General features: G+C 50.8%; 1 protein-coding gene across 3 annotated transcripts; it reads left to right on the plus strand.

The window, feature by feature from the left end:
• Positions 1–16,344: 16,344 nt before the first annotated feature.
• On the plus strand, positions 16,345–23,955 carry LRFN3 (leucine rich repeat and fibronectin type III domain containing 3). Of its 3 annotated transcripts, XM_086351956.1 has the most exons (4): positions 16,542–17,487; positions 17,599–17,698; positions 18,956–20,392; positions 23,322–23,955. In XM_086351956.1, the coding sequence occupies exons 3-4, from the start codon at positions 18,972–18,974 to the stop codon at positions 23,785–23,787; spliced, it is 1,887 nt and encodes a 628-aa protein (XP_086208082.1). In that variant the 5' UTR covers positions 16,542–17,487; positions 17,599–17,698; positions 18,956–18,971; the 3' UTR covers positions 23,788–23,955. The 3 variants fall into 3 exon arrangements, with proteins under 3 accessions (XP_086208080.1, XP_086208081.1, XP_086208082.1); XM_086351954.1 differs by lacking the exon at positions 17,599–17,698 and having other exon boundaries at positions 16,345–17,487; positions 18,953–20,392; XM_086351955.1 differs by lacking the exon at positions 17,599–17,698 and having other exon boundaries at positions 16,345–17,487.
• The last annotated feature ends 2,020 nt before the right edge of the window (positions 23,956–25,975 follow it).

Genomic DNA, 25,975 nt, shown 5'->3' on the forward strand with positions numbered 1-25,975 from the left:
CTGGAAGCAGGTGCTGTTGACAGGCCTCACAGACACAGGCTCCTGAAATGCAGTGAATGTGGGGGCCCAGGCCATTACTGGGCCCTGAGGCAGGTACCTCTCCCAGTCGGAAAGAGGGAGTGGGCTCCATTGGACATAACCCCAGGGATGTGCCTTAAAAGTGAGGAGACCTGGGGTACACAGGGGATGAACCACTTAGAAACTGTCTTGGTGAATCCCTAAAGTCTAAAGGCAGAGAGATGAGGCTGGGGCCAAATCAGAACCTATATAACGGGAGATGATGGAGGCCCTGGGTATCACTGTAAGAAATCTAGCATTCATCTCTGTAAATATTTATTTGTTTATTATATATTTGGCTGCATCAGGTCTTAGTTGCCCTGTGACATGTGCGATCTTAGTTCCCTGACCAGGAGTCAAAACTGCATCCCCTGATTCTTAGCCACTGGACCACCAGGGAAGTTTTTAGCACTCGTCTTGAAGAATAGTGATTCCCAACCAGCAACTGGGTATCCGAATGACCTGCGTTTAGCTATTTCGAGGTATTTAAACAATACCTCCACGTATCTCTTGACTTCCTACTTTTGCATTCCAGTCCCCTATAATGAAAAGGACATCTTTTCTGGGTGTTAGTTCTAGAAGGTCTTGTAGGTTTTCATAGAACCATTTAACTTCAGCTTCTTCAGCATTACTGGTTGGGGCATAAACTTGGATTGCTGTGATATTGAATGGTTTGCCTTGGAAAAGAAGAGATCATTCTGTCGTTTTTGAGATTGCATCCAAGTGCTCCTTTTCGGACTCTTGTTTACTATGATGGCTACTCCATTTCTTCTAAGGGATTCTTGCCCACCATAGTAGTTATAATGGTCACCTGAGTTAAACTAACCCATTCCAGTCCATTTTAGTTCGCTGATTCCTAAAATGTCAATGTTCAATCTAGCCATTTCCTGTTTGACTATTTCCAATTTGCCTTCATTCATGGACCTAACATTTCAGGTTCCTATGCAATATTGCTGTTTACAGCATCGGACTTGACTTCCATCACCAGTCACATCCACAGCTGGGCATTGTTTTTGCTTTGGCTCCGTCTCTTCAATCTTTCTGGAGTTAGTTCTCCACTGATTTCCAGTAGCATATTGGGCACCTACGAATCTGGGGAGTTCATCTTTCAGTGTCCTATCTTTTTGCCTTTTCATTCTGCTCATGCAGTACTCAAGGCAAGAATGCTGAAGTGGTTTGCCATTCCCTTCTCCAGTGCACCACGTTTTGTCAGAACTCTTCACCGTGACCTGTCCATCTTGCAAAAGTAGGAAGTCAAGAGATACCTGGAGTAACAGGCAAATTTGACCTTGAAGTACAGAATAAAGCAGGGCAAAGGCTAATACAGTTTTGCCAAAAGAATGCACTGGTCATAGCAAACACCTTCTTCCAACAACACAAGAGAAGACTCTACACATGGACATCACCAGATGGTCAATACGAAAATCAGATTGACTATATCCTTTGCAGCCAAAGATGGAGAAGTTCTATACAGTCAGCAAAAACAAGACCGGGAGCTGACTGTGGTTCAGATCATGAACTCCTTATTACCAAATTCAGACTGAAATTGAAGAAAGTAGGGAAAACCACTAGGCCATTCAGGTATGACCTAAATCAAATCCCTTATGATTATAGAGTGGAAATGACAAATAGATTCAAGGGATTAGATCTGATAGACAGAGTGCCTAAAGAACTATGGACGGAGGTTTGTGACATTGTACAGGAGGCAGGGATCAAGAAAAAGAAATGCAAAATGCAAAATAGTTGTTCAAGGAGGCCTTACAAATAGCTGAGAAAAGAAAAGACGTGAAAGGCAAAGGAGAATAGGAAAGATATACCCATTTGAAAGCAGAGTTCCAAAGAATAGCAAGGAGAGACAAGAAAGCCTTCCTCAGTGATCAGTGCAAAGAAATAGAGGAAAACAATGGGATGGGAAAGGCTAGAGATCTCATCAAGAAAATTAGAAATACCAAGAGAACATTTCATGCAAAGATGAGCACAATAAAGGACAGAAATGGTATGAACCTAACAGAAGCAGAAGATATTAAGAAGTGATGGCAAGAATACACAGAAGAACTATACAAAAAAGATCTTCATGAGCCAGATAACCACAATGGTGTGATCACTCACCTAGAGCCAGACATCCTGGAATGTGAAGTCAAGTGGGCCTTAGGAAACATCGCTACGAACAAAGCTAGTGGAGGTGATGGAATTCCAGTTGAGCTATTTCAAATCCTAAAAGACAATGCTGTGAAAGTGCTGCACTCAATATGCCAGCAAATATGGAAAACTCGGCAGTGGCCACAGGACTGGAAAAGGTCAGTTTTCATTCCAATCCCAAAGGAAGGCAATGCCAAAGAATGCTCAAACTACCACACAATTGCACTCATCTCACATGCTAGTAAAGTAATGCTCAAAATTCTCCAAGTCAGGCTTCAACAATACATGAACTGTGAACTTCCAGATGTTCAAGCTGGATTTAGAAAAGGCAGAAGAACCAGAGATCAAATTGCCAACATCTGCTGGATCATAAATATAGCAAGAGAGTTCCAGAAAAACATCTACTTCTGCTTTATTGACTATGCCAAAACCTTTGACTGTGTGGATCATACCAAACTGTGGAAAACTCTTCAAGAGATGGGAATACCAGACCACCTGATCTGCCTCCTGAGAAATCTATATGCAGGTCAAGAACCAACAGTTGGAACTGGACATGGAACAATAGACTGGTTCCAAATCAGGAAAGGAGTATGTCAAGGCTGTATATTGTCACCCTGCTTATTTAACTTATATGCAGAGTACATCATGAGAAATTCTGGGCTGGATGAAGCACAAGCTGGAATCAAGATTGCTGGGAGAAATATCAATAACCTCAGATATGCAGATGACACCACCCTTATGGCAGAAAGCAAAGAAGAACTAAAGGGTCTCTTGATAAAAGTGAAAGAGGAGAGGAAAAAGTTGACTTAAAATTCAATGTTCAGAAAACTAAGATCATGGCATCCGGTCCCATCACTTCATGGCAAATAGATGGGGAAACAATGGAAACAGTGACAGACTATTTTGGGGGGCTCCAAAATCACTGGAGATGGTGACTGCAGCCATGAAATTAAAAGACACTTGCTCCTTGGAAGAAAAGTTATGACCAACCTAGACAGCCTATTAAAAAGCAGAGACATTACTTTGCCAACAAGGGTCCATCTAGTCAAAGCTATGGTTTTTCCAGTAGTCATGTATGGATGTGAGAGTTGGACTTTAAAGAAAGCTGAGCGCAGAAGAATTGATGCTTTTGAACTGTGGTGTTGGAGAAGATTCTTGAGAGTCCCTCGGACAGTGAGGAGATTCAATGAGTCCATCCTAAAGGAAATCAGTCCTGAATATTCATTGGAAGGACTGATGCTGAAGCTGAAACACCAATACTTTGGCCACCTGATGTGAAGAACTGACTCCTTAGAAAAGACCCTGATGCTGGGAAAGATTGAAGGCTGATGGAGAAGGTGGTGACAGATGATGAGATGATTGTGTGGCATCACCGACTCGATGAACCAAAGTTTGAGTAAGCTCTGGGAGTTGGTGATGGATAGGGAAGCCTGGTGTGCTGTGGTCCATGGGATTGCAAAGAGTTGGACTTGACTGAGTGACTCAACTGAACTGAAACAACAAATGGGAGGAGGAATGTCCAGTTATGAACCATTCTATGGATCAAGAGATGGGCTGGGCTGCATATAAGGCTTGAAAACATAGCCATGTAGTTAGTCATCAAAGCCCCCAGAATATAACAGAGATGTTCATCTCAGGAGACTGTCTAGAGTCAGGACAGAAAAGAACTCATATCAGTGCCTCAAATAACATTCTTTGGAGCAAGATGTGGCCATCAATTCCTTACATCAAAAGGTGGGATCTATGTAGCTTCATTTTGAATCTGGGTGGGTCTTGACTGCAGAACTGATGCTGTGTGATTTTTTTATGCCAAGTCATTAAAAAAAAATACAGTTTCTGCCTGGGTCTTTTAGAACACACACTCTGGAAGAAGCCTGTCCCCAAGTAAGATCATGATGCTGGAGTGGCGTGTGCAGCCTCTCTGAACAACAGTCCACTGAGTTCTCAAGTGACAATCAGCAACATTGTTAGTGAGCCACCTTGGACAGTTGAGTTTTCAAATGACCACCCCAGTCAACATGTGACTCCAACCACAGGACGGACACCATATGAAAACAACCCCACTGAAACCTTTGTGACTTTCTGGTCCTTAAAGTTAGAGGAAAAAGAAAATGGTTGTCTTTAGCTGCTTAATTTAGGGATAATTTGTAATGCAGCAATAGATATCTGAAACATTGAGGTTGCAAACTCAACCCAAACCCTAGGGACTTCCCTGGTGGTGCAGTAGCTAAGAGTCCATGCTCCCCGTGCAGGGGGCCAGGGTTCAACCCCTGGTCAGGGCACTAGGCCTCACATGCTGCAATTAAGACCTGGCAGAGTCAAATACATAAACATTAAAAAAAAAAATCCTAATCCTACAGCAGCCAGACACATGATGTAATTCAGTAAGCTGCGAAGAGCCAGCTCATTGGAAAAGACCTTGATGCTGGGAAAGATCAAGGGCAGGAGGAGAAGGGGGTGACAGAGGAGGAGATGGTTGGATGGCATCACCGACTCAATGGACATGAGTTTGAGCAAACTTCAGGAGACAGTGAAGGACCAGGAAGCCTGACATGCTGCAGTCCATGGGGTTGCAAAGAGTCGGATACGACTTAGCGACTGAACACAACAATGCGAGGCCTAGTGTGGGATGACCAGCTGGGCTCTTTGGTGCACAGAGGAAACCATGCTGTGCTGCTTTGGGCTGTATTTGCCCCGATCTGTTCCTCGCCCTGTTGCTGCATCCCAGGCCACAGTTCATCTCCCCTTCGACTGGATTTGCCTTGGGTTCCACCAAGGAACCTGGTGGTTCCTTGTGGCAGGAGCCTGGAAGAGAGGAGGAAGAGGCCAGGGCAATCCTCCCCCTGCCTGGTAAGCCCGCCTCTCTCCCTGTGGCTCTGCTCCCTCCACCACTCCAGCTAGCTAGACAATCCCACTGGGTTTCCAACTTCCATCAGGTGACTTTGTCTCCAGGCCCTGGTGACCCCACCTCCTCGCTTTATTCCTCCAGCCTGGAGCAGTGGTGGCTTCCCACTGCTGTTAATTTCCACTGGCTTCACTGGCTCTTGTTGGCTCCTCAGCTCCTCTATCCACTGCATAACCACCCCGATGTGTTAACATCCCTCTGTTCTAACACTGGAGTGGTTTCTGTATCCTCATCAAGCCCTCACAGGCATAGCGGCTCCAACCTGCCGATCCCAAATCAGAAAGTGGGTTCTGTGTTGTCAGATATCCCCGTGTGGCAGAAGCCAGAAATGAGGAGGTCATGGGGAAGGTTCCGAGAGTTCAAACACCATGGATGACAATGGTCCTCTGACTTCAGAGTGGATGGAGGCAGCGAGAGAGACTGAAGAGGAGCAGCTGCAGCAGTTCACATGCTGGGTCAATGAACAGACTTTTTAAAAGCACCTATTGTGTGCAGGCTCTGTGGGTGGAGCTGGGGTCAAAGTGGTGAGCTAGAGAGATGAGTTCCTGCCCTTGTAGGCATACCTGATAGTGGGAGAGACAGACAAATGACAAGAACAGTGTGTGCTATGTATCTACCATGCAGAGAATGAAAGGTGGGTGACATTGTGTGACTATGGATATAGGCTTGGTTTTAGTGACAACTGAGGTGGGGGCATCTAAGCTGAAGCCCAAAGGAAAAGAGCGAGCCAGTCCTACAAAGAACCACATTCTTAGAAGGGGGAATGGCTGTCACAAATTCCCTGAGGCAGGGAGGAGCTGGGAGTGTGTGAGCAATAGCAAGAAGGATGGCAAGGCTGGGGCAGAAAGAGGGAAGGTGGAGTCGGGGGACTATATGAAGATGGAGAGGCTGCAGGAGCCACAGGAAGGGGTTTGGATTTTACTGTAAAGTGCAATACGAAGCCATTGGAAGTTTTTAAGAAAGGAAGTAATGTGATCTGATTTATGTTTTTGAGGAGGCCCAAAACGGAGTGTGAGGGCTACAAGTAGGGCACAAGATTAGATGCTGGGAAACCAATTTGCAAGCGACTGGAGAAGGCAATGGCACCCCACTCCAGTACTCTTGCCTGGAAAATCCCATGGACAGAGGAGCCTGGTGGGCTGCAGTCCATGGGGTTGCTGAGAGTCAGGCACGATTTCACTTTCACTTTTCACTTTCATGCATTGGAGAAGGAAATGGCAACCCACTCCAGTGTTCTTGCCTGGAGAATCCCAGGGATGGGGGAGCCTGGTGGGCTGCCGTCTATGGGGTCACACAGAGTCGGACACTAGTGAAGTGACTTAGCAGCAGCAGCAGCAACAGGGGTCCAGGTAGGACCAAGAGATGCTCAGACCAAGGTGTTAACAGTGAAGGGGTGAGAAGTAGGTGGGCTTGGGAGAGTTCTGTGTCACACAAACCGGGAGGGGAGTTTTCAGACAGGAATGATCTGGAGGACTTAATCAAATGCAGACTGCTGGGCCCCAGTCCCCGGAGACTTGGGTTCAGTAACCCCAGAGCAACATAGAATTTGCATTTCTAACATGTTGTCATATGATGTTGATGCTGACGCTGCTGGTCCAGAGATCACACGTTGAAAACCACTGTTCTGGAACAACACCTTCTGCTAGAAATATAACTCATAGCCACATATGTGATTTTAACATTTCTAGTAGCCACATTTAAAAGGTAAAAAGCAACAGGTGAAAGTAATTTTAATAAGGTAGCTCACACATGTACTTTATCGTTACTATATACCAAAGACTATCATTTCAATATTATCCATATTTTTTAAAGTCTTGAGATATTTTACATTCTTTTTTAAAAAAATTATTTACTTATTTATTTTGGTTGCACCAGGTCTTCAGTGCTGCACATAGGCTTTCTCTACTTGTTGTGAGCAGGGCCTACTCTGTTGCAGAGGATGGGTTTCTCATCATTAAATTCTTTGTGGTTTTTTTTGGTACTTTTTGAAATCCCAGTGTGTAATTTATACTTACAGCACACATCTCAATTAGGACTAGTTAAGCTCTCAAAAGGGCTTCCCAGGTGGCTCTAGCAGTAAAGAACCTGCATCAGAGACGCATAAGAGACATGGGTTCGAGCCCTAGGTCAAAAAGAGCCCCTGGAGGAGAGTATGGTAACCCATCCCAATATTCTAGCCTGGAGAATCCCATGGGCAGAGGAACCTGGCAGGTCGCAAAGAGTTGAACACAACTATAGTGACTTATTGTGTGTCCCGCATGCTCGCAGGCACAAGCTCTCAATAGCCACTTGTGTGGCCAGTGGCTACCCTATTGAGCAGCACAGGACAGGCCTGTTATTACAGGACCAGCGAGTTGAGGATAGAGGATTGCTTCCTGAGTTTAGCAACCAGAAAGAGCGTTAGCAATAGACCACATTTGTGAAACAGCCGGAGAGAGCTGGAAGGGAGAGCATGGACACACTTCCTTCCTGACGTTTGGCCGTGCTTTTATAATGGATGGATTAGGGTGCCAACACTCAGCCCCAACAGTGAGTATTAACATCACACACAAAAAAGAAGCAACTGGGCATTATCACATGCTAACTGATGGAAGAAGGGGACATCATCCATGAAGTGGAGTTGAGCTTGGTGGCTCAGTTGTGTCGGACTCTTTGCAACCTGGTGGACTGTAGCCTGACAGGTTCTTCTGTCCATAAAATTATCTGGGCAAGAATACTGGAGCGGGTTGCCATTTCCTTCTCCATGGGATCTTCCCAACCCAGGGATCGAACCCAGGTTTCCTGCATTGCAGGTGGATTCTTTACCATCTGAGCCACCAGGGAAGCCATGACGTACAGTTCAGTTCAGTTCAGTTCAGTCACTCAGTCGTGTCCGACTCTTTGCGACCCCATGAATCGCAGCATGCCAGGCCTCCCTGTCCATCACCAACTCCTGGAGTTCACTCAGACTCACGTCCATCGAGTCAGTGATGCCATCCAGCCATTTCATCCTCTGTGGTCCCCTTCTCCTCCTGCCCCCAATCCCTCCCAGCATCAGAGTCTTTTCCAATGAGTCAACTCTTCGCATGAGGTAGCCAAAGTACTGGAGTTTGAGCTTCAGCATCATTCCCTCCAAAGAAATCCCAGGGCTGATCTCCTTCAGAATGGACTGGTTGGATCTCCTTGCAGTCCAAGGGACTCTCAAGAGTCTTCTCCAACACCACAGTTTAAAAGCATCAATTCTTCGGCGCTCAGCTTTCTTCACAGTCCAACTCTCACATCCATACATGACCACTTGAAAAACCATAGCCTTGACTAGACGGACCTTTGTTGGCAAAGTAATGTCTCTGCTTTTTAATATGCTGTCTAGGTTGATCATAACTTTCCTTCCAAGGAGTAAGCGTCTTTTAATTTCATGGCTGCAGTCACCATCTGCAGTGATTTTGGAGCCCCAAAAAATTAAGTCTGACACTGTTTCCACTGTTTCCCCATCTATTTCCCATGAGGTGATGGGACCAGATGCCATGATCTTCATTTTCTGAATGTTGAGCTTTAAGCCAACTTTTTCACTCTCCACTTTCACTTTCATCAAGAGGCTTTTGAGTTCCTCTTCACTTTCTGCCATAAGGGTGGTGTCATCTTCATATCTGAGGTTATTGATATTTCTCCCAGCAATCTACTTACTCCTAAATTGAATCTGAATCTGACCCAGCCTCTAGATTTACCAGTTTACATGGCATACGTGGGACAGAACATATTAAAGGACACCAAGCAGCGCAACCTGCCAGATCAGACTGTGAAACAGATGAGAATAAGCCTTAAAGAGGTGTCAACAAAATGGAATACACTACCTTGTTTGGAGTCTGATTTGAACAAGCCAACAGTTAGAAGACATAAGATGACCAGGAAAATTTGGAGATGGGTTGGATATTAGATAATATTATGGAATTACTATTCATTTTTAGGTGTTATAAAAGTATTATGTTTTTAAAGAACCTTCTATTTTAGAGATACATACAGGAGTGTTTATGGATGAAATCATATGTCTGGGATTTGCTTTAAATGAATTCACCTGGGGAGGGAAGCGGAAAAAATAAAATAAGATCATATGTTGATAATTATTGAAGAAAGGTGATGGGTAGCTGGAGGATCATTATACTATTCTATTTTTGTGCTTGGTTGAACATTACAAGGGGTTTGTGTGTTTTAAGGGGATGTGTGCCTGTGAAGAAAAGATAAAAGAAGGGAAAGGATTTTATTTTTTCCTCTTAAGACTGGAGCGCCAAGAAAACACTAGGGACAGTGGAAATGCAGGAGAGTAGGAAGGCGGGTGAGCAGGCTACAGGGCACACAACGGGGTGAGGGTGGGGGTGGAGGCGGGTGGTATTAAGCTCTTCCACGAGTCAGGGACTACGTAGGAAGCCTGGCGTGCTGCAGTCCATGGGGTCGCAAAGAGTCGGACACGACTTAGCGACTGAACAACAAGCCTCCACAGCTGCTTCAACTTCATCTCCGGCGTCTGTGGCTATAGGGTCACCCGCTTCCTAATGCCCCCAGTAGGAGACACAGGCTGCCCGCGCCTGCGCAGCAATCCCTCCTCTAGGCGCCGGCTGTCCCTACACCCCATGATTCCCCCGCGCCGCTCTAGAGGCTCGCTCTCTGAGGAGGGCGAGATCTCCGCCTACAGGTTTAAGCAAGGGGAGGCATAGTGTGTCGCATCGCCTTCCGGGAAATGCAGTTCGCATGCAAGGCCCAAGCTACCGCTTAATCAGCCCAAAGACTACGCGCCTCACAATGCACCGCGCGCAGCGGCTGAACGGTGTGTTGCTGCCCTCAAGTGGCGATTGAGCGGTGACGTCCAGACCTAGGAAGGGTGCTGAAAGGGATAGGGGCGGGGGCGGGACTGGGGACTCCCAGGTCCCTGGGAAGCCTTTCCGGAGGGTGAGGCCCTCAGACCTGGGCTTAGGAAGATGGTGAAGAGATTGGAGGTGAGGCCTGCTATGAAGAATTAAATGAAATCAGAATAACTGTTGCCTGTATATTATTATTGTTATAGCTAGTACTTAGAAGAGTAAGCACTTAGGTGCCAGGCATTGCTCCCAGTGCTTTACTTGTATTAACTCGTTTAATCCTCCCAAAAGACATTTAGTGTTCTATCAGCCCCCTCTTTACAGGAATGGAATTGGAACCCAGACTGTCAGGCTTCAGAGTCTGTGCTCTTCTTCGCTATGAATTTGACACCCTCCGATCATTCTATTAAACTATCCCAAGATTGTAATTAGCACACGAATTAACTCTAGATGGCCATTAGCAACGCAGATCTCTTTGAGCTGATGATTGTCAGCAGGAGTTCTTGGCCGTTTGTGATTTAGATCCTGCTCCAGGACAGAGTTTACAAATCAGCTTAGATTTATAATTAGCACATGAATCAGCACAGGTTTGCTTTCACAGGGATAAGATTTCTGATTAGCACTTGAATCAGCAATGGTTTGTGTTAGAAGCTGGAATTACAGGTCTCTGATTAGCCCACGAGTCTGCACACAAAGATTCTATTCACACCTAGAAAGCCCTCCCCACACCTTTTGATCCAGGTGACCTCCCGCCTCAAATGTTGCCCCCATCCTTTCCCTGAGCGCCACCCCCTCTATCACCAACAGGCAGACAGACTTGATGATTTCCTTGTCCCTCCCCTCTCTCCCATGTTGTTCATAGTGAAATATCACAGTGACAAGCACAGGTTCAGAAATCATCTGTTCTCTTTCTGCCTGAGAAAGAGGAGATGCAATTCCAAAGCCTTAACTGTGTCTCATTCATGGGCATGTTTCCAGCATCGTGCCTGGCACACAGTAACAGCTCAATAAATGCTTAGAGAAAGAGCGTCAGATTCTCACCATTATCCTTCTGCAGTGATCTAAACATTTATCAAATCAAGCCAGATTCTCTTCACTCTTAAAAGAGTCAAATTTGTGGTCACCCACCCCAAAGGCAGAGGACCAGGGTAGGTGGGTGGGAGGGTAGTCAGGGTGGGGCTGGGAACATCCTCTGGAGCAGGATTCGTTGTAGTGGATGGAAGAAGATTCCACAGCCCCCCGAAGTTGTGGATCTGGCTGTGGTTGATGTTGGGTCTGTTAAATCCATACTCTTTGTATAACTGTGACTGGGTGGGGGAGGAGCTATCCAGCCTGGAAATATGTTCCCGGCTCCACTTGCATCTCTCCAATAAAATATGGGCAAGAGGGAAGTTCGTAGAAGGTCATTTCTGGACCAAAGTTTTTAAAGAAACTTAAAGAAACCACCTTCTCCACCCTGTCTCCTCCCATTCATCAGGTGTGTGCATGCATGCTCAGTCACTTCAGTGCTGTCCGACTCTTTGAGACCCCATGGACTATAGCCACCAGGCTCCTCTGTCCATGGGATTCTCCAGGCAAAAATACTAGAATAGGTTGCCATTTCCTTCTCCAGAGGATCTTCCTGACCCAGGGATGGAACCCACGTCTTCTGCATTGGCACGCGGGTTCTTTACCACTAGTACCACCTGGTGAAAGCAGATAATTCTGAGCCCCAGGAAATAACAGAGGTGCAAGATAAACAACTGGTTTGTTTATCAACAGATGAAGGCTGGAGGAGAAGGGGACGAGAGAGGATGAGGTGGTTGGATGGCATCACTGATTCAATGGACAAGAGTCTGAGTAAACTCCGGGAGTTGGTGATGGACAGGGTGGCCTGGTGTGCTGCAGTCCATGGGGTCACAAATAGTTGGACACGACTGAGCAACTGAACTAACTGACTGACTGACTGGAGGATAGCTGGCTAGACACCTCTGGCAAGAAATAAACTATTGTATGAAGTCACTGAAATTCAGGGGGTTATTTGTTACAGCAGTTGGCATTACATTCACTAATACACTGCTCCTTCCTTTCTGGTCCCCAGATACCAGTAAAGCTTGAGCCCTTCTGTCATTCTGTAAAGTGAGTCTCAAATCCCTAACTGTGGTTTTCAGGATTTCACAGAACAGATCTCTAAAATGGCCCTGAGTCTCTACGTTTGCTGGTTAAAAGTTTTCAACATATTTCCCTCAATTCTTTGCACAAATGTAAACTTTCCCCCATGTTTTTACAGAAGTCTTTTTCATGTTGATAGCTGGAAGTCATTAAAACAGTCCCTGAAAGTTGTATTCTGTCTTCTACCATAGTTCAGCAGAACCTCAATACAGGGTCTCATGGTTACCATGTAGAAGTCAGTGCTTGCCTGGAACCCATCAGTCTGATTTAGGGTGGTTAGTGTGTATGTACAGGAGGTGGGTGGAGAAGATGTACTCATCTCCTGGCCCCTCTCCATTTGGGGGTGCACATTCAGACATGATCTTTTTAAAGTGAGCCCCTAGTCCTCAGCGCTGATTCATGTGCTAATTACAAAGCTGAGCTAATTTCAATGAATCCCCATTGGTTGGACTTGGGTTGTATGAGGAGTTGGTAGGTACTAGTTGAGGATAAGGAGATATACCACCTCCATCCCTTCTTGCTCTAACAACCCCCTGACTTGGAAGGGGTCTGGGTTTATTTAAAAAGCCACCCTTTTTTTGCAGACAGACTGCATCTGTTGATTGAATGTACATGTATGTGCACGTCTTGTATCCACCCTGTGTAGATGTCTGATGTGACTCTCAGAATATTCCTTGTGTCTATGTGTGGGAATGTGGCTCACACACCTGTACAAGAGAGAATCTGTGTGCCAAGTGTGTTTTTGCACATGTGACTTCTCACATGTCTGAATGTGAGTCTGCATGTGTGTTTTGGAAGTGTGTCTAAGTATGTATTTGTGTGCCCCCCCCACCCCCCTGCATACATGCGTCCCCATTCATGTCCGACTCTTTGTGACTCCAAGGATTGTAGCCTGCCAGGCTCCTCTGTCCATGGAATTTTCCAGGCAAGAATACTGGAGCAGGTTGCTACTTCCTTCTCCAGGGGATCTTCCCAACCCAGTGATCAAACCTGTGGCTCTTGTGTCTCCTGCATTGGCAAATGGGATTTTTTTTTTTTGTCTGTTTTTTTTTTTTTTTAACCAGCTGAGCCACTGGAGAAGCCCAACTTGTATAAGTCTCTCTATTTGGACGTGATGTGTGTTCCGTGTGCCTTCTGTATCCGTGTGTGTTCTGGTGAGCCTCTGAGGATGTGATGTGCATTGTGAGTATGGATGTGTATTTTTGGATAGACTGTGTGTGTGGATATGAGCAGTTCCCTTCCTCCCAAGGCTCCCTCAGCTCTCAGGCAGTTTAACCTCATTCTTCCTGCTGTGGCTGTTTCCGATGCTTCGGTCCCCTTCTCCAGATGTTGCAATTAAGTAAATGCAACAATTAAGCGGAGTCCCCCAAACAACCATCCCACCAGGATCTCCTTCCAGGAGCTAATGAGGGATTACGGCACATGCAGACACACGCATGGAACTATTCAGAAACTGACTCCCCCCAGCCTGCACATGCTATGGCATAAGGGCATACAAACAGCATAGGGGTCCCTTTGCCCACCTGCTTCATTTGTTACTTATCCTTCAATTGCAGTATAAAGGTCTCCTCCTCCAGGAAGTCCTCCTGACTCCTGGAGGGTGGGAAGGTGGAGGAAAAGGCTGGACTCTGCCTCTGAGGTGCACACCCTCTGTTTCCTCCATCAGAACCCTCCATCAGAATCCTCCATCTGGCCCTGTACTTTGTCATCAAAACCCTTATTATTTTTCCCTGTGTTTCTATCATATTCTGACCGCTCTGTCTAGTTCCAATCTTTCTAGCCCAAGCCTCTCCTATGCCAGCCCTGACCACCCCAGGCTGTCTTTCTCGCTTTTAGAATGTGAGCTCAGTGAAGCAGGACCTGACACTGTCTTGGTAACACTTTTACTGCAGTGTCATCTAGTGCACAACCATGCCCAGAAATCCAAAGTAAATGTTGAACCAGCACCTTTGCCTCTGTCTTTCTCTGTTGCCAAGTCTCTCTTTATGTCTCTAAACATGTTAGCTTCTTTGGCACTATGTCCCCCAACATATGGCACTGCTATGTCCCCTCAATCCACCAGGTTTTGGCACAGTGTGGTGGCCAGGACCACACACATTGCAGATGTTCCTGGTTTAGCCCAGTGGTTCTCTGAGTGTGGTCCCTGAGCCAGAAGCATTACCATTAGCCTAGAAGGTAGAAACGCAAATCAGAAACTCTGCAACTGGGACCTGAAGATCTCTGGTTAACACATCCTCTAGGTGATTCTGATAAGGCTGAAGTATGAGGACCTTGGATCTAGATCATGCAAGGCAGCCCCCTCTGATCTCAGATGGCTCTCAATACCATCCCCTCTTACCAAGGAACGAACAGTCATCGCCAAAGAAGGCAAGACTGTGAATAAATGCCCCAGGCTCTCTGAACTCTGCATCAGGGAAGGAAGGGAAGGAACAACACTTCTGATGTGTCTAAAAGATTCCTTAATGTTCCCCAGCAGAATCAAGCCCCAGTTGCCCAAAAGGGTAACCTACTCCTCATCCGCACCTTCTATTAACTTGGTCCCTCCTCTGCCTCACTCTTTCCCTCCCCACTTGCGCATTTCCTGGGGCCACACCCAAAATCAGCCAGTTGCACTGAATTCTAATCCCAGTCTGTTTGGGATTGTCTCCAGGTATTTTCAGGCTTCCCTTGTGGCTCAGTTGGTAAAGAATCCGCCTGCAATGGAAGGGACCTTGGTTTGATCCCTGGGTCAGGAAGATCAGTTTCACTTTCCAGGTATTTTCCTCTGTCTCCCCCACCTCTGCCACTGCTGTAGCATCTCTGAAACTTCTCATCCTTTTCCTGAGTGTCTGAGAAACCAGTATCTGTTGTACTGGGCCAGGAGCACTGATGAACTTTGCTAATGATCGGGAAAGGCGGGCCCTAGAGCTGAGTTAATTTTAGCTGCAATTTTTCAATACACACAAGTGGAAGGAGCCAAAAGTCTGTTCTGAAACCTTCAGCAGAGCTAGTGATGCCAGGGTGGATGTGCATTCATGCCCCCGCCCCCAACAGGGTTACTTTACTCCTCCACTCAGATGGGGGATTCTGGGGTAGGGGGAAGGGTTTGTGATCAGGTTCCCCCAGGGTAGGGTGATGACCATGAGCCAAGGGTGTGTCCTCCTTGGACCAGGGCTCCCAAAAGATTAGGTCCCCCAGGTTGCTATAACCAAGTTCCGAGGCCAGGCTTGTAGACCACGGCCCACATCCCTCTTCCCGCAACACCATCTGCCAGGAAACACGTGGGATCCCCCCACCCTCATCCTCTCCTCCACTATCCTCCGCGAGCATCAGCACAGGCAGACACCACTCCTGGTGAGTCATGTGTTAGTACGATTCTAGTAGGATATTCTGCGGGGCAGTGGACCTGAGTTGAGGAGGGGGAGGCAGTGGATATACTTTTCTGGGTCAACCCGGCCAGCCCCCTGCCTCTGTTCCAATTCCTATCTTCTCCTTCCTCCATGGGATATCTGGCCAGTGTGACTTGACATCTAGCTCTATTTCCAGAGACAAGTTTTCCCCTTGCAGCCGATGCAAAGAGCCTCGGGACAGAGCAGAGTCTCCACACTGGCCTGAAAGATCAGGCTTGATACAGGCAGGGCCCAAGCAAGGAAATTCCACCTAAAGGACATCCCAGAGAGGTGATGCTGAGACAGGAAGGCAGAAGGGGACAGGCTTGGGGGGCAGAGGTCTCTGGGATAGAGAATCACATTCAAGGCTGCGAGTGAGAGCTGGACACACACAGATACACACACACACACACACACACACACACACATCCTCACAGCTGAGTTGCCCAGCTCAGTCTGCCGCTGTCTCTCCTTCAGTCTCTGCCTCTTTGACTATCTCTATGTCTCTTTGTCTATCTCTAACTTGTACTGTCTCTCGTCTCTTTTTTCTCTTTCTGGGTCTCTGTATCTCCATCTCTCCTTGAATATGTGTGTCTTTTCCTATCTCTCTGTCTCTGCCTCTCTGATTCTGCTCCTCTCTGTCCCTCAGTCTAAGCCTGCCTATCTTTCTGTCTCTGTCTTTCTCTATCTCTGTATGTCTCTCGGTTTCAGTCTCTGTGTCCCTCTCTGTCTTCCTGACTCTTTATCCAAGGATTCTCTCTCCCAAGGAAAGCCAGGACGACTCCATGAAAGGTGGGGCTAGGGGCGCGCCTTTGAGAGAGGGGACCTGCCTACACCTTTAAGCGCGGGCGCGCGCGGGGACTGCGCCTTTAAGCGCGGGCGCGCGCACGGCCCTGGGTTCCCGGCGAGGAGGCCGCGGGAGCGCCCGGACCCGGCCCGCCTGCCCGGCCCCCGCCCGGCCCCCGCCCCGGCCCCGGCGGGGGAGGGGTCTCTGAGCGCGGCCCCTCCCCCCTGCGTCCCGGCCTTTGCTGCGGTGCCCCCACCCCGTGTGTCCCTGTCTGTCCGTCTGTCCGCGCCCAGGCCTCGCCCCACCCCGGCCCCCGGGGCTGCCTGGCCGCTCCCCCCCCCACCGCAGCCGCCCCCCTCCCTCTGGACCAGCCCCCGCTGCATCCCGCGAAGCGAGTGGAGACGCCGCCGCCCCACAACCAGGACCCGCGCCCCGAAATTGGGGAGCCTGCACCCCGAGATTGGATCCAGAAATCTGGAAACCTGAGCCCTGGAGCCTGATTTGGGGCTGGGACCCCAAGACCTGGAGCCTGAACAGCAGTATTTGGGGCTGAAATCGCAACATCAGTCCCTGGGACCCCAAGATTTGGAGCTGGAACCCCAAGAATTGGAATATGTACCCCAATATTTGGAGCCTGAACCTCGAGATTTGGCATCTGAATCCCCAAATTTGGAGCTGAGCTCTGAGTTCTATGCCTGGGACATTCAAATCTGGGACTGGATTCTCATTTCTACACCCTGGAGCCTACTATTTGAGACTCGAACCCTGAAATTTAGGCCTCAGAGTCCAAGATCTGAACCCTGGCATTGCAAAGGGCCTACCTGAGTTTGGGCCTGAAATCCTTGCTGCTAAGCTGAATGCTGAAATTTGGGGTGAATCTTGACTCAGCGCCCCAATATCTAAACCCAGAACTCTAGCATCAAATCCCAAGATTGGGTTTGGGACTCAGATCTTAGACTATCCATCTGTCTGTTTAGCATCCCAAGACTGGAGCTGGGAGACGGTGACTCCGGGCAACCCAAATTGGGGCCTGGGTCCCTAAAATTGAGCCCTTAAGAGGCCTAATATTTGGAGATCTAAGACCCTAAGTATCAAGGTCTGGAGATTCTTTGGCCATAAATCTGAGCAGAGACACAACAGACAGAGGCTTTGGGAGAAGGGAAGGCATGACCAGGCACCCCCTCCAGAGCCCTGACCCCTGACCCCTCGGAGCTTGAGGATTCTTGCTCCCTGGGGCGGCTTCCAGCTCAGGTAAGGCTACTGGGAGACCCTGTGGTGGGGAGGGACTTGGGAGGAACTTCATCGCTGGGGGTGGAGGTAAGGAGGACCATGTCCCCCTGGGCACCCTTGGAATTTCCCCAGGGAACAGATGTCCCTTCACAAGAGTCTACCTCGAACACTGGACATTTGGCCAGCCCTGCCCCTCTCTGACCTCCTCATCCCCAGCTGATGGCATCTCCAGGTCTGTGACTGCCCCCCTCCCCACACCCCGCTCAGGCTCTCCAGCTTCTTCTACCATCTGTCTTATTTGATCATCTCCAGCTGCCTCTTGTGTCCACCACTCCGCTCTCCAGTCTCCTTTCTCCATCTCTTCCTCTCACTGACCATCTCTATTCACCTCTTCTCTCTCTGATCATCTTTGACACTTAAGTCCGCTGGCTCTTCTCCCTGGCTACCTCCTGGCCCCCACTCCTCTCTGACCATCTCTGTCTGCCACTGCTGTCTTTGATCATTGCCTTTAACACCCCTGTCCACAGCATCTCTCTCCAGCCACCTCTGTCTACTGTTTCACTCAATGACCACCCTTGACATCTCTGTCTGTAGTACCTCTCTCTAATCATCTTTCAGCAGCTCTCTTACCTGTGTCTACCCCTGACTCTAAGCCTTGACCCGTGACTGTCTCTGACCATCTTTCACCATCTCTCTCTATCTTCTGTCTCTCCTCTCTGACTTCCTCTATCCACCTTTTCCTCTGTCTAACCATCTTTTACTGTCTCTCTTGTCCTCTATCCACTCCTGACTCCAACTGCCAGTCTCCAACCATCCTGGCCGTCACTGACCACCTCTTTTCTCTCAATCTCTCTTGCTCATTGATGCTCTCTGATCATTTCTAACATCTCTGACTGCCTTTCCTGTCTCTGGTGCCCTCTCCCCACACCCATCAATCTCACCAGCTGTCCCGTCTCCAGCTGTCTCTGACATGTCTGTCCCCTCCTCCTCTCTGACCACCTCTCTGCCTTTTGACCCTTTCAGACCATCTTTGACCATCTCTCCTGGATCTGGCCACCCCGGCAACTTCCCCTCTTTTTGGCCACTCCTCATCTTCATGACCATCTCTAACAACCTCTCTTGTCTGGTCCTGTCTGGCTACTCCTAATCATTCCCACTGCCTTGACCACCTCTTCTCTCTTTGGCCACGTCTCGCCACCCTGATCACCGCTCCTGTTCTCTGCTGTCTCATTTCTAATCACCTCTCTTCCCTCTGACTTTCTTTGTTCATTTCTTTTCCCTCTCTTCCCTCGTGACACACCTCTCTGAGTCTTTAACCATCTTCTCTGGCTTCTGGTCTGTCTGACCACTCCTCTGTGACCATCGTTGATCAAGTTCTCTGCTCTCAGCCCACTATGACCCTCTCTTCTGGTCCCAGACCACCCCGACCCCCTCCAGCACCCCACTTCTGGCCTCAGCCTGCCCTAACGCCCCCTCCTCTTCCCAGCAGGCCGCCCCTGCCCGCGATGGCCGTCCTCCCGCTGCTCCTCTGCCTGCTGCCGCTGGCCCCTGCCTCATCTCCACCCCAGCCAGCCTCACCCGGCCCGTGTCCCCGGCGCTGCCGCTGCCAGACACAGTCCCTGCCCCTAAGCGTGCTGTGCCCGGGGGCAGGCCTCCTTTTCGTGCCACCCTCGCTGGACCGTCGGGCGGCCGAGCTGCGCCTGGCGGACAACTTCATCGCGACTGTGCGGCGCCGGGACCTGGCCAACATGACAGGCCTGCTGCACCTGAGCTTGTCCCGCAACACCATCCGCCACGTGGCCGCCGGCGCCTTCTCAGACCTGCGCGCCCTGCGCGCGCTGCACCTGGATGGCAACCGGCTGACCTCGCTGGGCGAGGGGCAGCTGCGCGGCCTGGTCAACCTGCGCCACCTCATCCTGAGCAACAACCAGCTGGCGGCCCTGGCGGCCGGGGCCCTGGACGACTGCGCCGAGACACTGGAGGACCTCGACCTCTCCTACAACAACCTGGAGCAGCTGCCCTGGGAGGCGCTGGGCCGCCTGGGCAACGTCAATACGCTGGGCCTCGACCACAACCTGCTGGCTTCCGTGCCCGCCGGCGCCTTTTCCCGCCTGCACAAGCTGGCACGGCTGGACATGACTTCCAACCGCCTGACCACCATCCCGCCGGACCCGCTCTTCTCCCGCCTGCCGCTGCTGGCCCGGCCCCGCGGCTCACCTGCTTCCGCCTTGGTGCTGGCCTTCGGCGGCAACCCCCTGCACTGCAACTGTGAGCTGGTGTGGCTGCGGCGGCTGGCGCGGGAGGATGACCTGGAGGCCTGCGCCTCCCCGCCGGCCCTGGGTGGCCGCTACTTCTGGGCAGTGGGCGAGGAGGAGTTTGTGTGCGAGCCCCCCGTGGTGACCCACCGCTCACCGCCCCTGGCTGTGCCTGCTGGTCGGCCAGCCGCCCTGCGCTGCCGGGCGGTGGGGGACCCCGAGCCCCGCGTGCGGTGGGTGTCACCCCAGGGCCGGCTGCTGGGCAACTCCAGCCGAGCGCGCGCCTTCCCCAACGGGACACTGGAGCTGCTGGTCACCGAGCCGGGAGATGGCGGTATCTTCACGTGCATCGCAGCCAACGCAGCTGGCGAGGCCACGGCCGCTGTTGAGCTGACCGTGGGTCCCCCACCGCCCCCTCAGCTAGCCAACAGCACCAGCTGTGACCCCCCGCGGGACGGGGAGCCTGATGCCCTCACCCCGCCCTCTGCTGCTTCTGCCTCTGCCTCTGCCAAGGCGGCTGAGGCTGGGCCCCCTACTGACCGTGGTGTCCAGGTGACGGAGCATGGTGCCACAGCGGCTCTCATCCAGTGGCCAGATCAGCGGCCTATCCCGGGCATCCGCATGTACCAGATCCAGTACAACAGCTCAGCCGACGACATCCTCGTGTACAGGTGCAGGGTCCAGGCGGCGGGCAGTTCAGGTGGGGGAGCGAGGTGGAGGGAGGGCTGGAGGAACACCTACCGATACCCCAGGCTGCAGCACTGGAAGTGAAGCTGCAGGGTTACAAAGGAAATCAGGCAGAGAAGGCAAAAGGAATGTGACAGCAGTGGTAAAAAAGAAAGAAGATAGCAAAAGTAAACAGTAACACACAGAAAAAGGAAATCCGGCAGCAAGAATAAAACATAATCAGGACTTCCCTGGTTGCCCAGTGGTTAGGATGCTGCGCTTCCACTGCATGGAGCATGGGTTCGATCCCTGGTTGGGGAACTAAGATAGATCCTGCATGCTGCAAGGCGTGGCCAGAAAAAAAAAAAAAAAAAATAGAAGCTTAACTGGGCAGCCGGGGAGGCAAGATTGAAGGGATACGAGCAGATTTAAGTTGTAAAGAGAACTAAGTATTTCCAGATGACAGCTAGATTCAAGTCAGGCTGCAGGAAGAAAAAGAGATCAAGCAGGAGGGCCCAGGGATCGTGGAGAAAATGGAGTGAGGCAGCCCAGCTGCAAAGGAACTCAGTGCATGCTCAATCACTTCAGTCTCTGACTCTTTGCAACCCTATGGACTGTAGCCCGCCAGGCTCCTCTGCCCATGGGATTTTCCAGGAAAGAATACTGGAATAGATTTCCATGCCCTCCTGCAAGGGATCTTCTCGACCCAGGGATCGAACCCACATCTCCTTGCAGGTGGATTCTTTACCCACTGAACCACCTGGAAAGCCTGCAAAGGAACTCAGACCAGAGGTTAAAAGGAAAATGGGGGAGGAGGTTATAGAGAGATTAGGCTTTGAGTTTGTACAATGTGCCCTGCTCCATGTGTTTGGAGTTCTAACATGGTGACATCTCAGCTTCTAGGGTTTTTTTTCCGAATCATATTCAAGCTAGCTCAAGCTCCACCACTGCTAGGTGAACAGGACTGCTCAGTCTGCCATTGCTGGGGACTCCCTACTCCCTTCTCCCTTCTCTTGCTGCAAACAAAACCTGGGCTTACACACTGCAAGAGTGGGTTACCATGACAGTCATCCAGGCAAGGTTGGAACATCCACTGTGGCCACATGTGGTCACTGATGGTGGCTGTAACCCAGGTGCAACTGACACGTCTCACCCAAGTCCAGCTTTGCATGGATGGCTGGGGATGGCTCCCTCTCCTCACTGTCAGGCTGGCCCAGGAGTACTGCCCCTGACACCCGGCTGCGGAGGAATGGGCCTCCCAAGGTCTGGGGTCCATGCCTTGTAAACCCAGTATCTGGGTTCCCTTTGCCTCCCCACAAGCCAAAACCTCCAAAGGTAATCACTTGATTTCTTTCTCAGTCAGTCCTGGAAATCCAACAAGCTTTTCTCCATTCCATTTCAAAGACAGCCATCCTCAGTCGATTCCACAGAGGGCCCACACCTGAAAATCACACAAGTCCCATCCACCTTGCTGGGCGAGGTGAGGAGGATGGGACAAATGCTCTCCCAGATCGTCACCCTCCTAGAGACAGAGTTCCCTCATTAAAGCCACTGAAGAGTAAAACAGGGATTATAAAACAAGTTAAATCTCCAACAGTGCGCCCTGCTACAAAAGGAAATATAGTGAAATTGGGTACTAAAGATAAAAGGAAATGGAAAAGATAAGGATAAATTGAAACCAGGCCAGAGAGATAAAAGAGAATCAGGAGACAGAACTGGAACGAAATAAGGCAACAGGGAGGAAAAGAACTCAGCAGCGATGACTGAGGCGCATCAGTTTAATGAAAACAGAGTCAGATGACAGGGCTCTCTGGCAAGCAGGCTACGGCTACAGCAGTAATAATACGGCAGTGAGGCCCAGGGGACCTTCATTGGCAGGTTAGAAGGAAATCGGGCATCAACACAATGGGGGATTCAGGCGGTTAGATTAGAGAGAATTCTAGCTTTCCACTAGAGGAAAGTCAGGCAGTTGGGAAAGTGCAACCAAGCCCCACATGGAGGAAAGTCAGAGGGACAGAGAGAAATGAGGTGAGGGCCTAGAGGGAGATGTGGAGGTGGGATTAGAGGGAAATTGGATGGGGCAGGGGGATGGTAGAAGGAAATGGGCATCAGGTTAGAGGAATACCAGGCAGCCTCTTCCCTGGCAGTCCAGTGGTTAAGACTTCACCTTCCCAAGCAAGGGGTGCAAGTTAGATTCCTGGTCTGCGATCTGAGATCCCACATGCCTCCGGGCCAAAAAAAAACAAAACAAAGAAACAGTATTGTAACGAATTCAGTAAAGACTTTTAAAATGATCCACATAAAAATTAAAAAAAAAAAAAAGAACAAAACTGGGAACAGAGTTGAAGAGATGTCTGGCTGGAGGTAACTCGGTGCTGGGCTGGCCGGAAATAGGGTGAGAGATCTTGGGGAATTCAGGCAATGAGCTGGGTGGGGGGGACCAGAGTGAAGTCAGGCAGGGGAGTGGAACAAAACTGGGCAGTAAGCCTAGAGGGAACTTGGGCTGCAGGCTTGGAAAAAATGCTGGAAGGGTGGCAGTGCAGGAGGGGAACCAGGATATAAAGTGAAACCACACTCGGGAGGCAGTGGGGCTCACGGCAAACTGGGCAGCAGAGTGGAGGGGAAGCGGGCACTGGTGAGAATGTAGGCACTGAGGCCAGAGGGAGATCAAAGGGACATTTGAGCAGCAGGAAAATGAGAAGGTCCACTGGGGTAAAACTGGCTTAACAGAATGGAGGGATGTCAGGTGGCTGAAGGGTATCAAACCAGAGGGAATTCAGGCAGTGGTTACAGGGACCTCGGGGCCTAGGATGAAATGAGGCAGTGGCCTCGGGTAGCGGGTGGAGGGGATCTTCCAGACTGGAGGGTTGGGGCAGGGTGCACGGTGGGTGCTAGGCAGCCATTGACTTGACCCCCACCTGCCTGTCCCTCCAGAATGATCCCGGCCGAGAGCAGCTCCTTCCTGTTGACGGACCTGGCGTCAGGCCGCACCTACGATCTGTGCGTGCTCGCCGTGTACGAGGACAGCGCCACGGGGCTGACTGCCACACGGCCGGTGGGCTGCAACCGTTTCTCCACCGAGCCGGCGCTGCGGCCCTGCGGGGCCCCACATGCGCCCTTCCTGGGCGGCACCATGATCATCGCGCTGGGGGGTGTCATCGTGGCCTCCGTCCTGGTCTTCATCTTCGTGCTGCTCATGCGCTACAAGGTGCACGGCGGCCAACCCCCCGGCAAGACCAAGGCTTCCGCGCCTGTCAGCAGCGTGTGCTCCCAAACCAACGGCGCCCTGGGCCCCATGCCGGCCCCGCCGGCCCCTGAGCCCACTGCACCCAGGGCCCACACCGTGGTCCAGCTGGACTGTGAGCCGTGGGGGCCCAGCCACGAACCCATGGGACCCTAGCTTCGCGCCCACCTCTACGGCCCAGAAGGGCCCCCCCGCCGGGGTGGCAGGACCCAGACACCCCGTGGGACCTGGCCTCGGACTCACCAAATTGCTCACGGTTTTTAAAACTCTGACGGGGAGGGTGTCGGGGGCACCGGGCACAACAAGAAAGTCCTATTTTTCTAAGCTTGGGCCTGGGCCCTTGCCCTTGTCTCTGTCTGTTGGGGGTGGGGGTTCATTCAGGGGTCTGGAATGGGACGCCTCCACTGGGGAGAGAACCACCCTCTCCCGGCCCCTTTCTGTCTGAGGTCCCTGGATGAGCCTGAAGACAGGTCATCCCTTCACTCTGCAGACATTCCCTGAATGTCCTCTCTGGGTCTGCCCTGTGCTGGGTGACGCCATGGTGACCCAGGCAGCCCCCAGCCCTGCCCCTCAGACAGTGATAGCTCATAGCGATGAGAGACTTGGTGAGGAGGGAAGCCTAGGAGATAGCAGGAACCCCAAAAAAGTGTCTGACTCAGCCTAGGGTGTGGTCAGGGAGGGCCTCATGAAGGAGACGTGAGCTGAGAATGACAATCTGAAGGAGATAATCGGGCAAAGAGCAGAAGGAAAGGTATTCTGGGCAGAGGGCCAACACAAGCAAGGGCTTAGAACGTGCAGGGCACTGGGGGCACTGCAGTAGAAGTGAGGCAGGAGGCGTGGGCAGGGTTCAGGACCCCCAGGCTGAGGAGCTCAGACTCTGGCCCGATAGTATTGGGGAGTCATGGAGGAGTCTATGCAAGGGAGGGAGAGGGTCAGGTTTGGGTTTTAGGAAGATCCTTCTAGCTGTCAGGACGGTGGATCAGAAATGAAGACTGAGGCTGGGAGCCTGGGGAAAACCAGGGCAGGAACCTGGGTGGGTGAGGACAAAGCTGGACCGGGGCAGCCTGGGGGAAAGCAGCAGAGCGTGGGTGAGAACAACAGGAAGCTGAGTAGATTGGTTATGGAGCTGAAGGGCTGTGGGGGACAGAAGTGTCCAGGAGAAGGCCCAGGGCTCTGACTGGGGGAGGGACAGTGGATTGCCCTGATACAGGACCAGGGAGGAGGGGCAGGTTTGAGGAAGATACTGAGGCCAGTGTGGGACTTGGTGGACATGGAAGGCAGCCACGCTCACCACTATCCCACCGATGCCACTGGGACTTGTTAAATATGGGGGTGGGGGGCCCAGGATGTGGGCATGCCATCAAGGGGTGGCAGCCAGGAGGCTGCCAGACCCCTAGTCTGAGACCAGAGCTAGGGACAGAAATGGGGGCTCTGTCAGCGGGGATGGGTCATCAGACTCTGAGGTCATCAGACTCTCCATGTTTAAGGGACAGGAAAATAAATACCTGGACTGAAAAACAAAGCCTGAACAGCAGTAGGTGGAGGGACAGACTGAAGCAAACCAGCCAAATCAGAGCCAAGGACTCTTGTTTTTAATTATCTCAAGGCTGTGGTGACCTCGGCGAGAGCCGTGTTCGGGGACTCGCTGGGCAGCTGCCAAAGCCAGCTGATTTGACAGTAGGAGGTAAGAAACTATAGACAGGGAGTGTAGACCCTGTGATCCTGTGGGCCTTGAGCCCAGTTCAGGTTGACCGGGGCCTTTCTGCCCCTATGTCTCTCCAGGGTTTGTCCTCATTCAGTCTAGATCTGCCCTAGGCCTCCCCTTGGATACCAGGCCTGGAGGTTTGCAGGACCAAACCCTGGGTCTTGGAAGTGTCTCTGGAGACCCAGGAATGAATCAGCAGTAGGAGGACCAGCTCTCCCTGACCTCAGATCACCGCTGGTACCATCTCCTGAGGCAAGATATGGAGGGAACTCGGGTCCTGTCTTTCTTCCCTGCTGTGTGAGGGATTTGATGAAGAGAGCCCAAGACTGGATTGGCCATGCTCATGATCTGGTGCACATGACTTGTCCTCATGGAATAACATCCTAGATCCTGGCATACCTTTCTTGGTTGGGTGTAGGTCTTGGAAATGATCCTCCATTGACCAAGGGAACAGCCTGAGTCCCAAGGACCTGACCTGATCCCCCAAGTTCTCCAGCACCATCACGAGGTCCTTCCTCTTGTTGTTTGTTACCCTCAGTGGCTGAGGTCAGGTGAAGCCATCAGGGAGAGTGAGGTGTTTGGGGAAAGGGACCTAGAGAGTGGGAGGATGGGACGGATACCTAGTGCCTGCTACAGAAT

The sequence above is a fragment of the Bos grunniens genome, chromosome 18 (assembly GCF_055505025.1).
Source record: "Bos grunniens cultivar Pamir isolate PY7600 chromosome 18, Bosgru_T2T1.0, whole genome shotgun sequence".
In the NCBI taxonomy this organism is placed as follows: Eukaryota; Metazoa; Chordata; class Mammalia; order Artiodactyla; family Bovidae; genus Bos; species Bos grunniens.

Coding starts and splice junctions, on each gene's coding strand:
- LRFN3 (XM_086351954.1), top strand. CDS start 18,972: ATGGCCGTCCTCCCGCTGCTCCTCTGCCTGCTGCCGCTGGCCCCTGCC. Junction 20,393..23,321: donor GACGACATCCTCGTGTACAG/GTGCAGGGTCCA, acceptor CTGTCCCTCCAG/AATGATCCCGGCCGAGAGCA.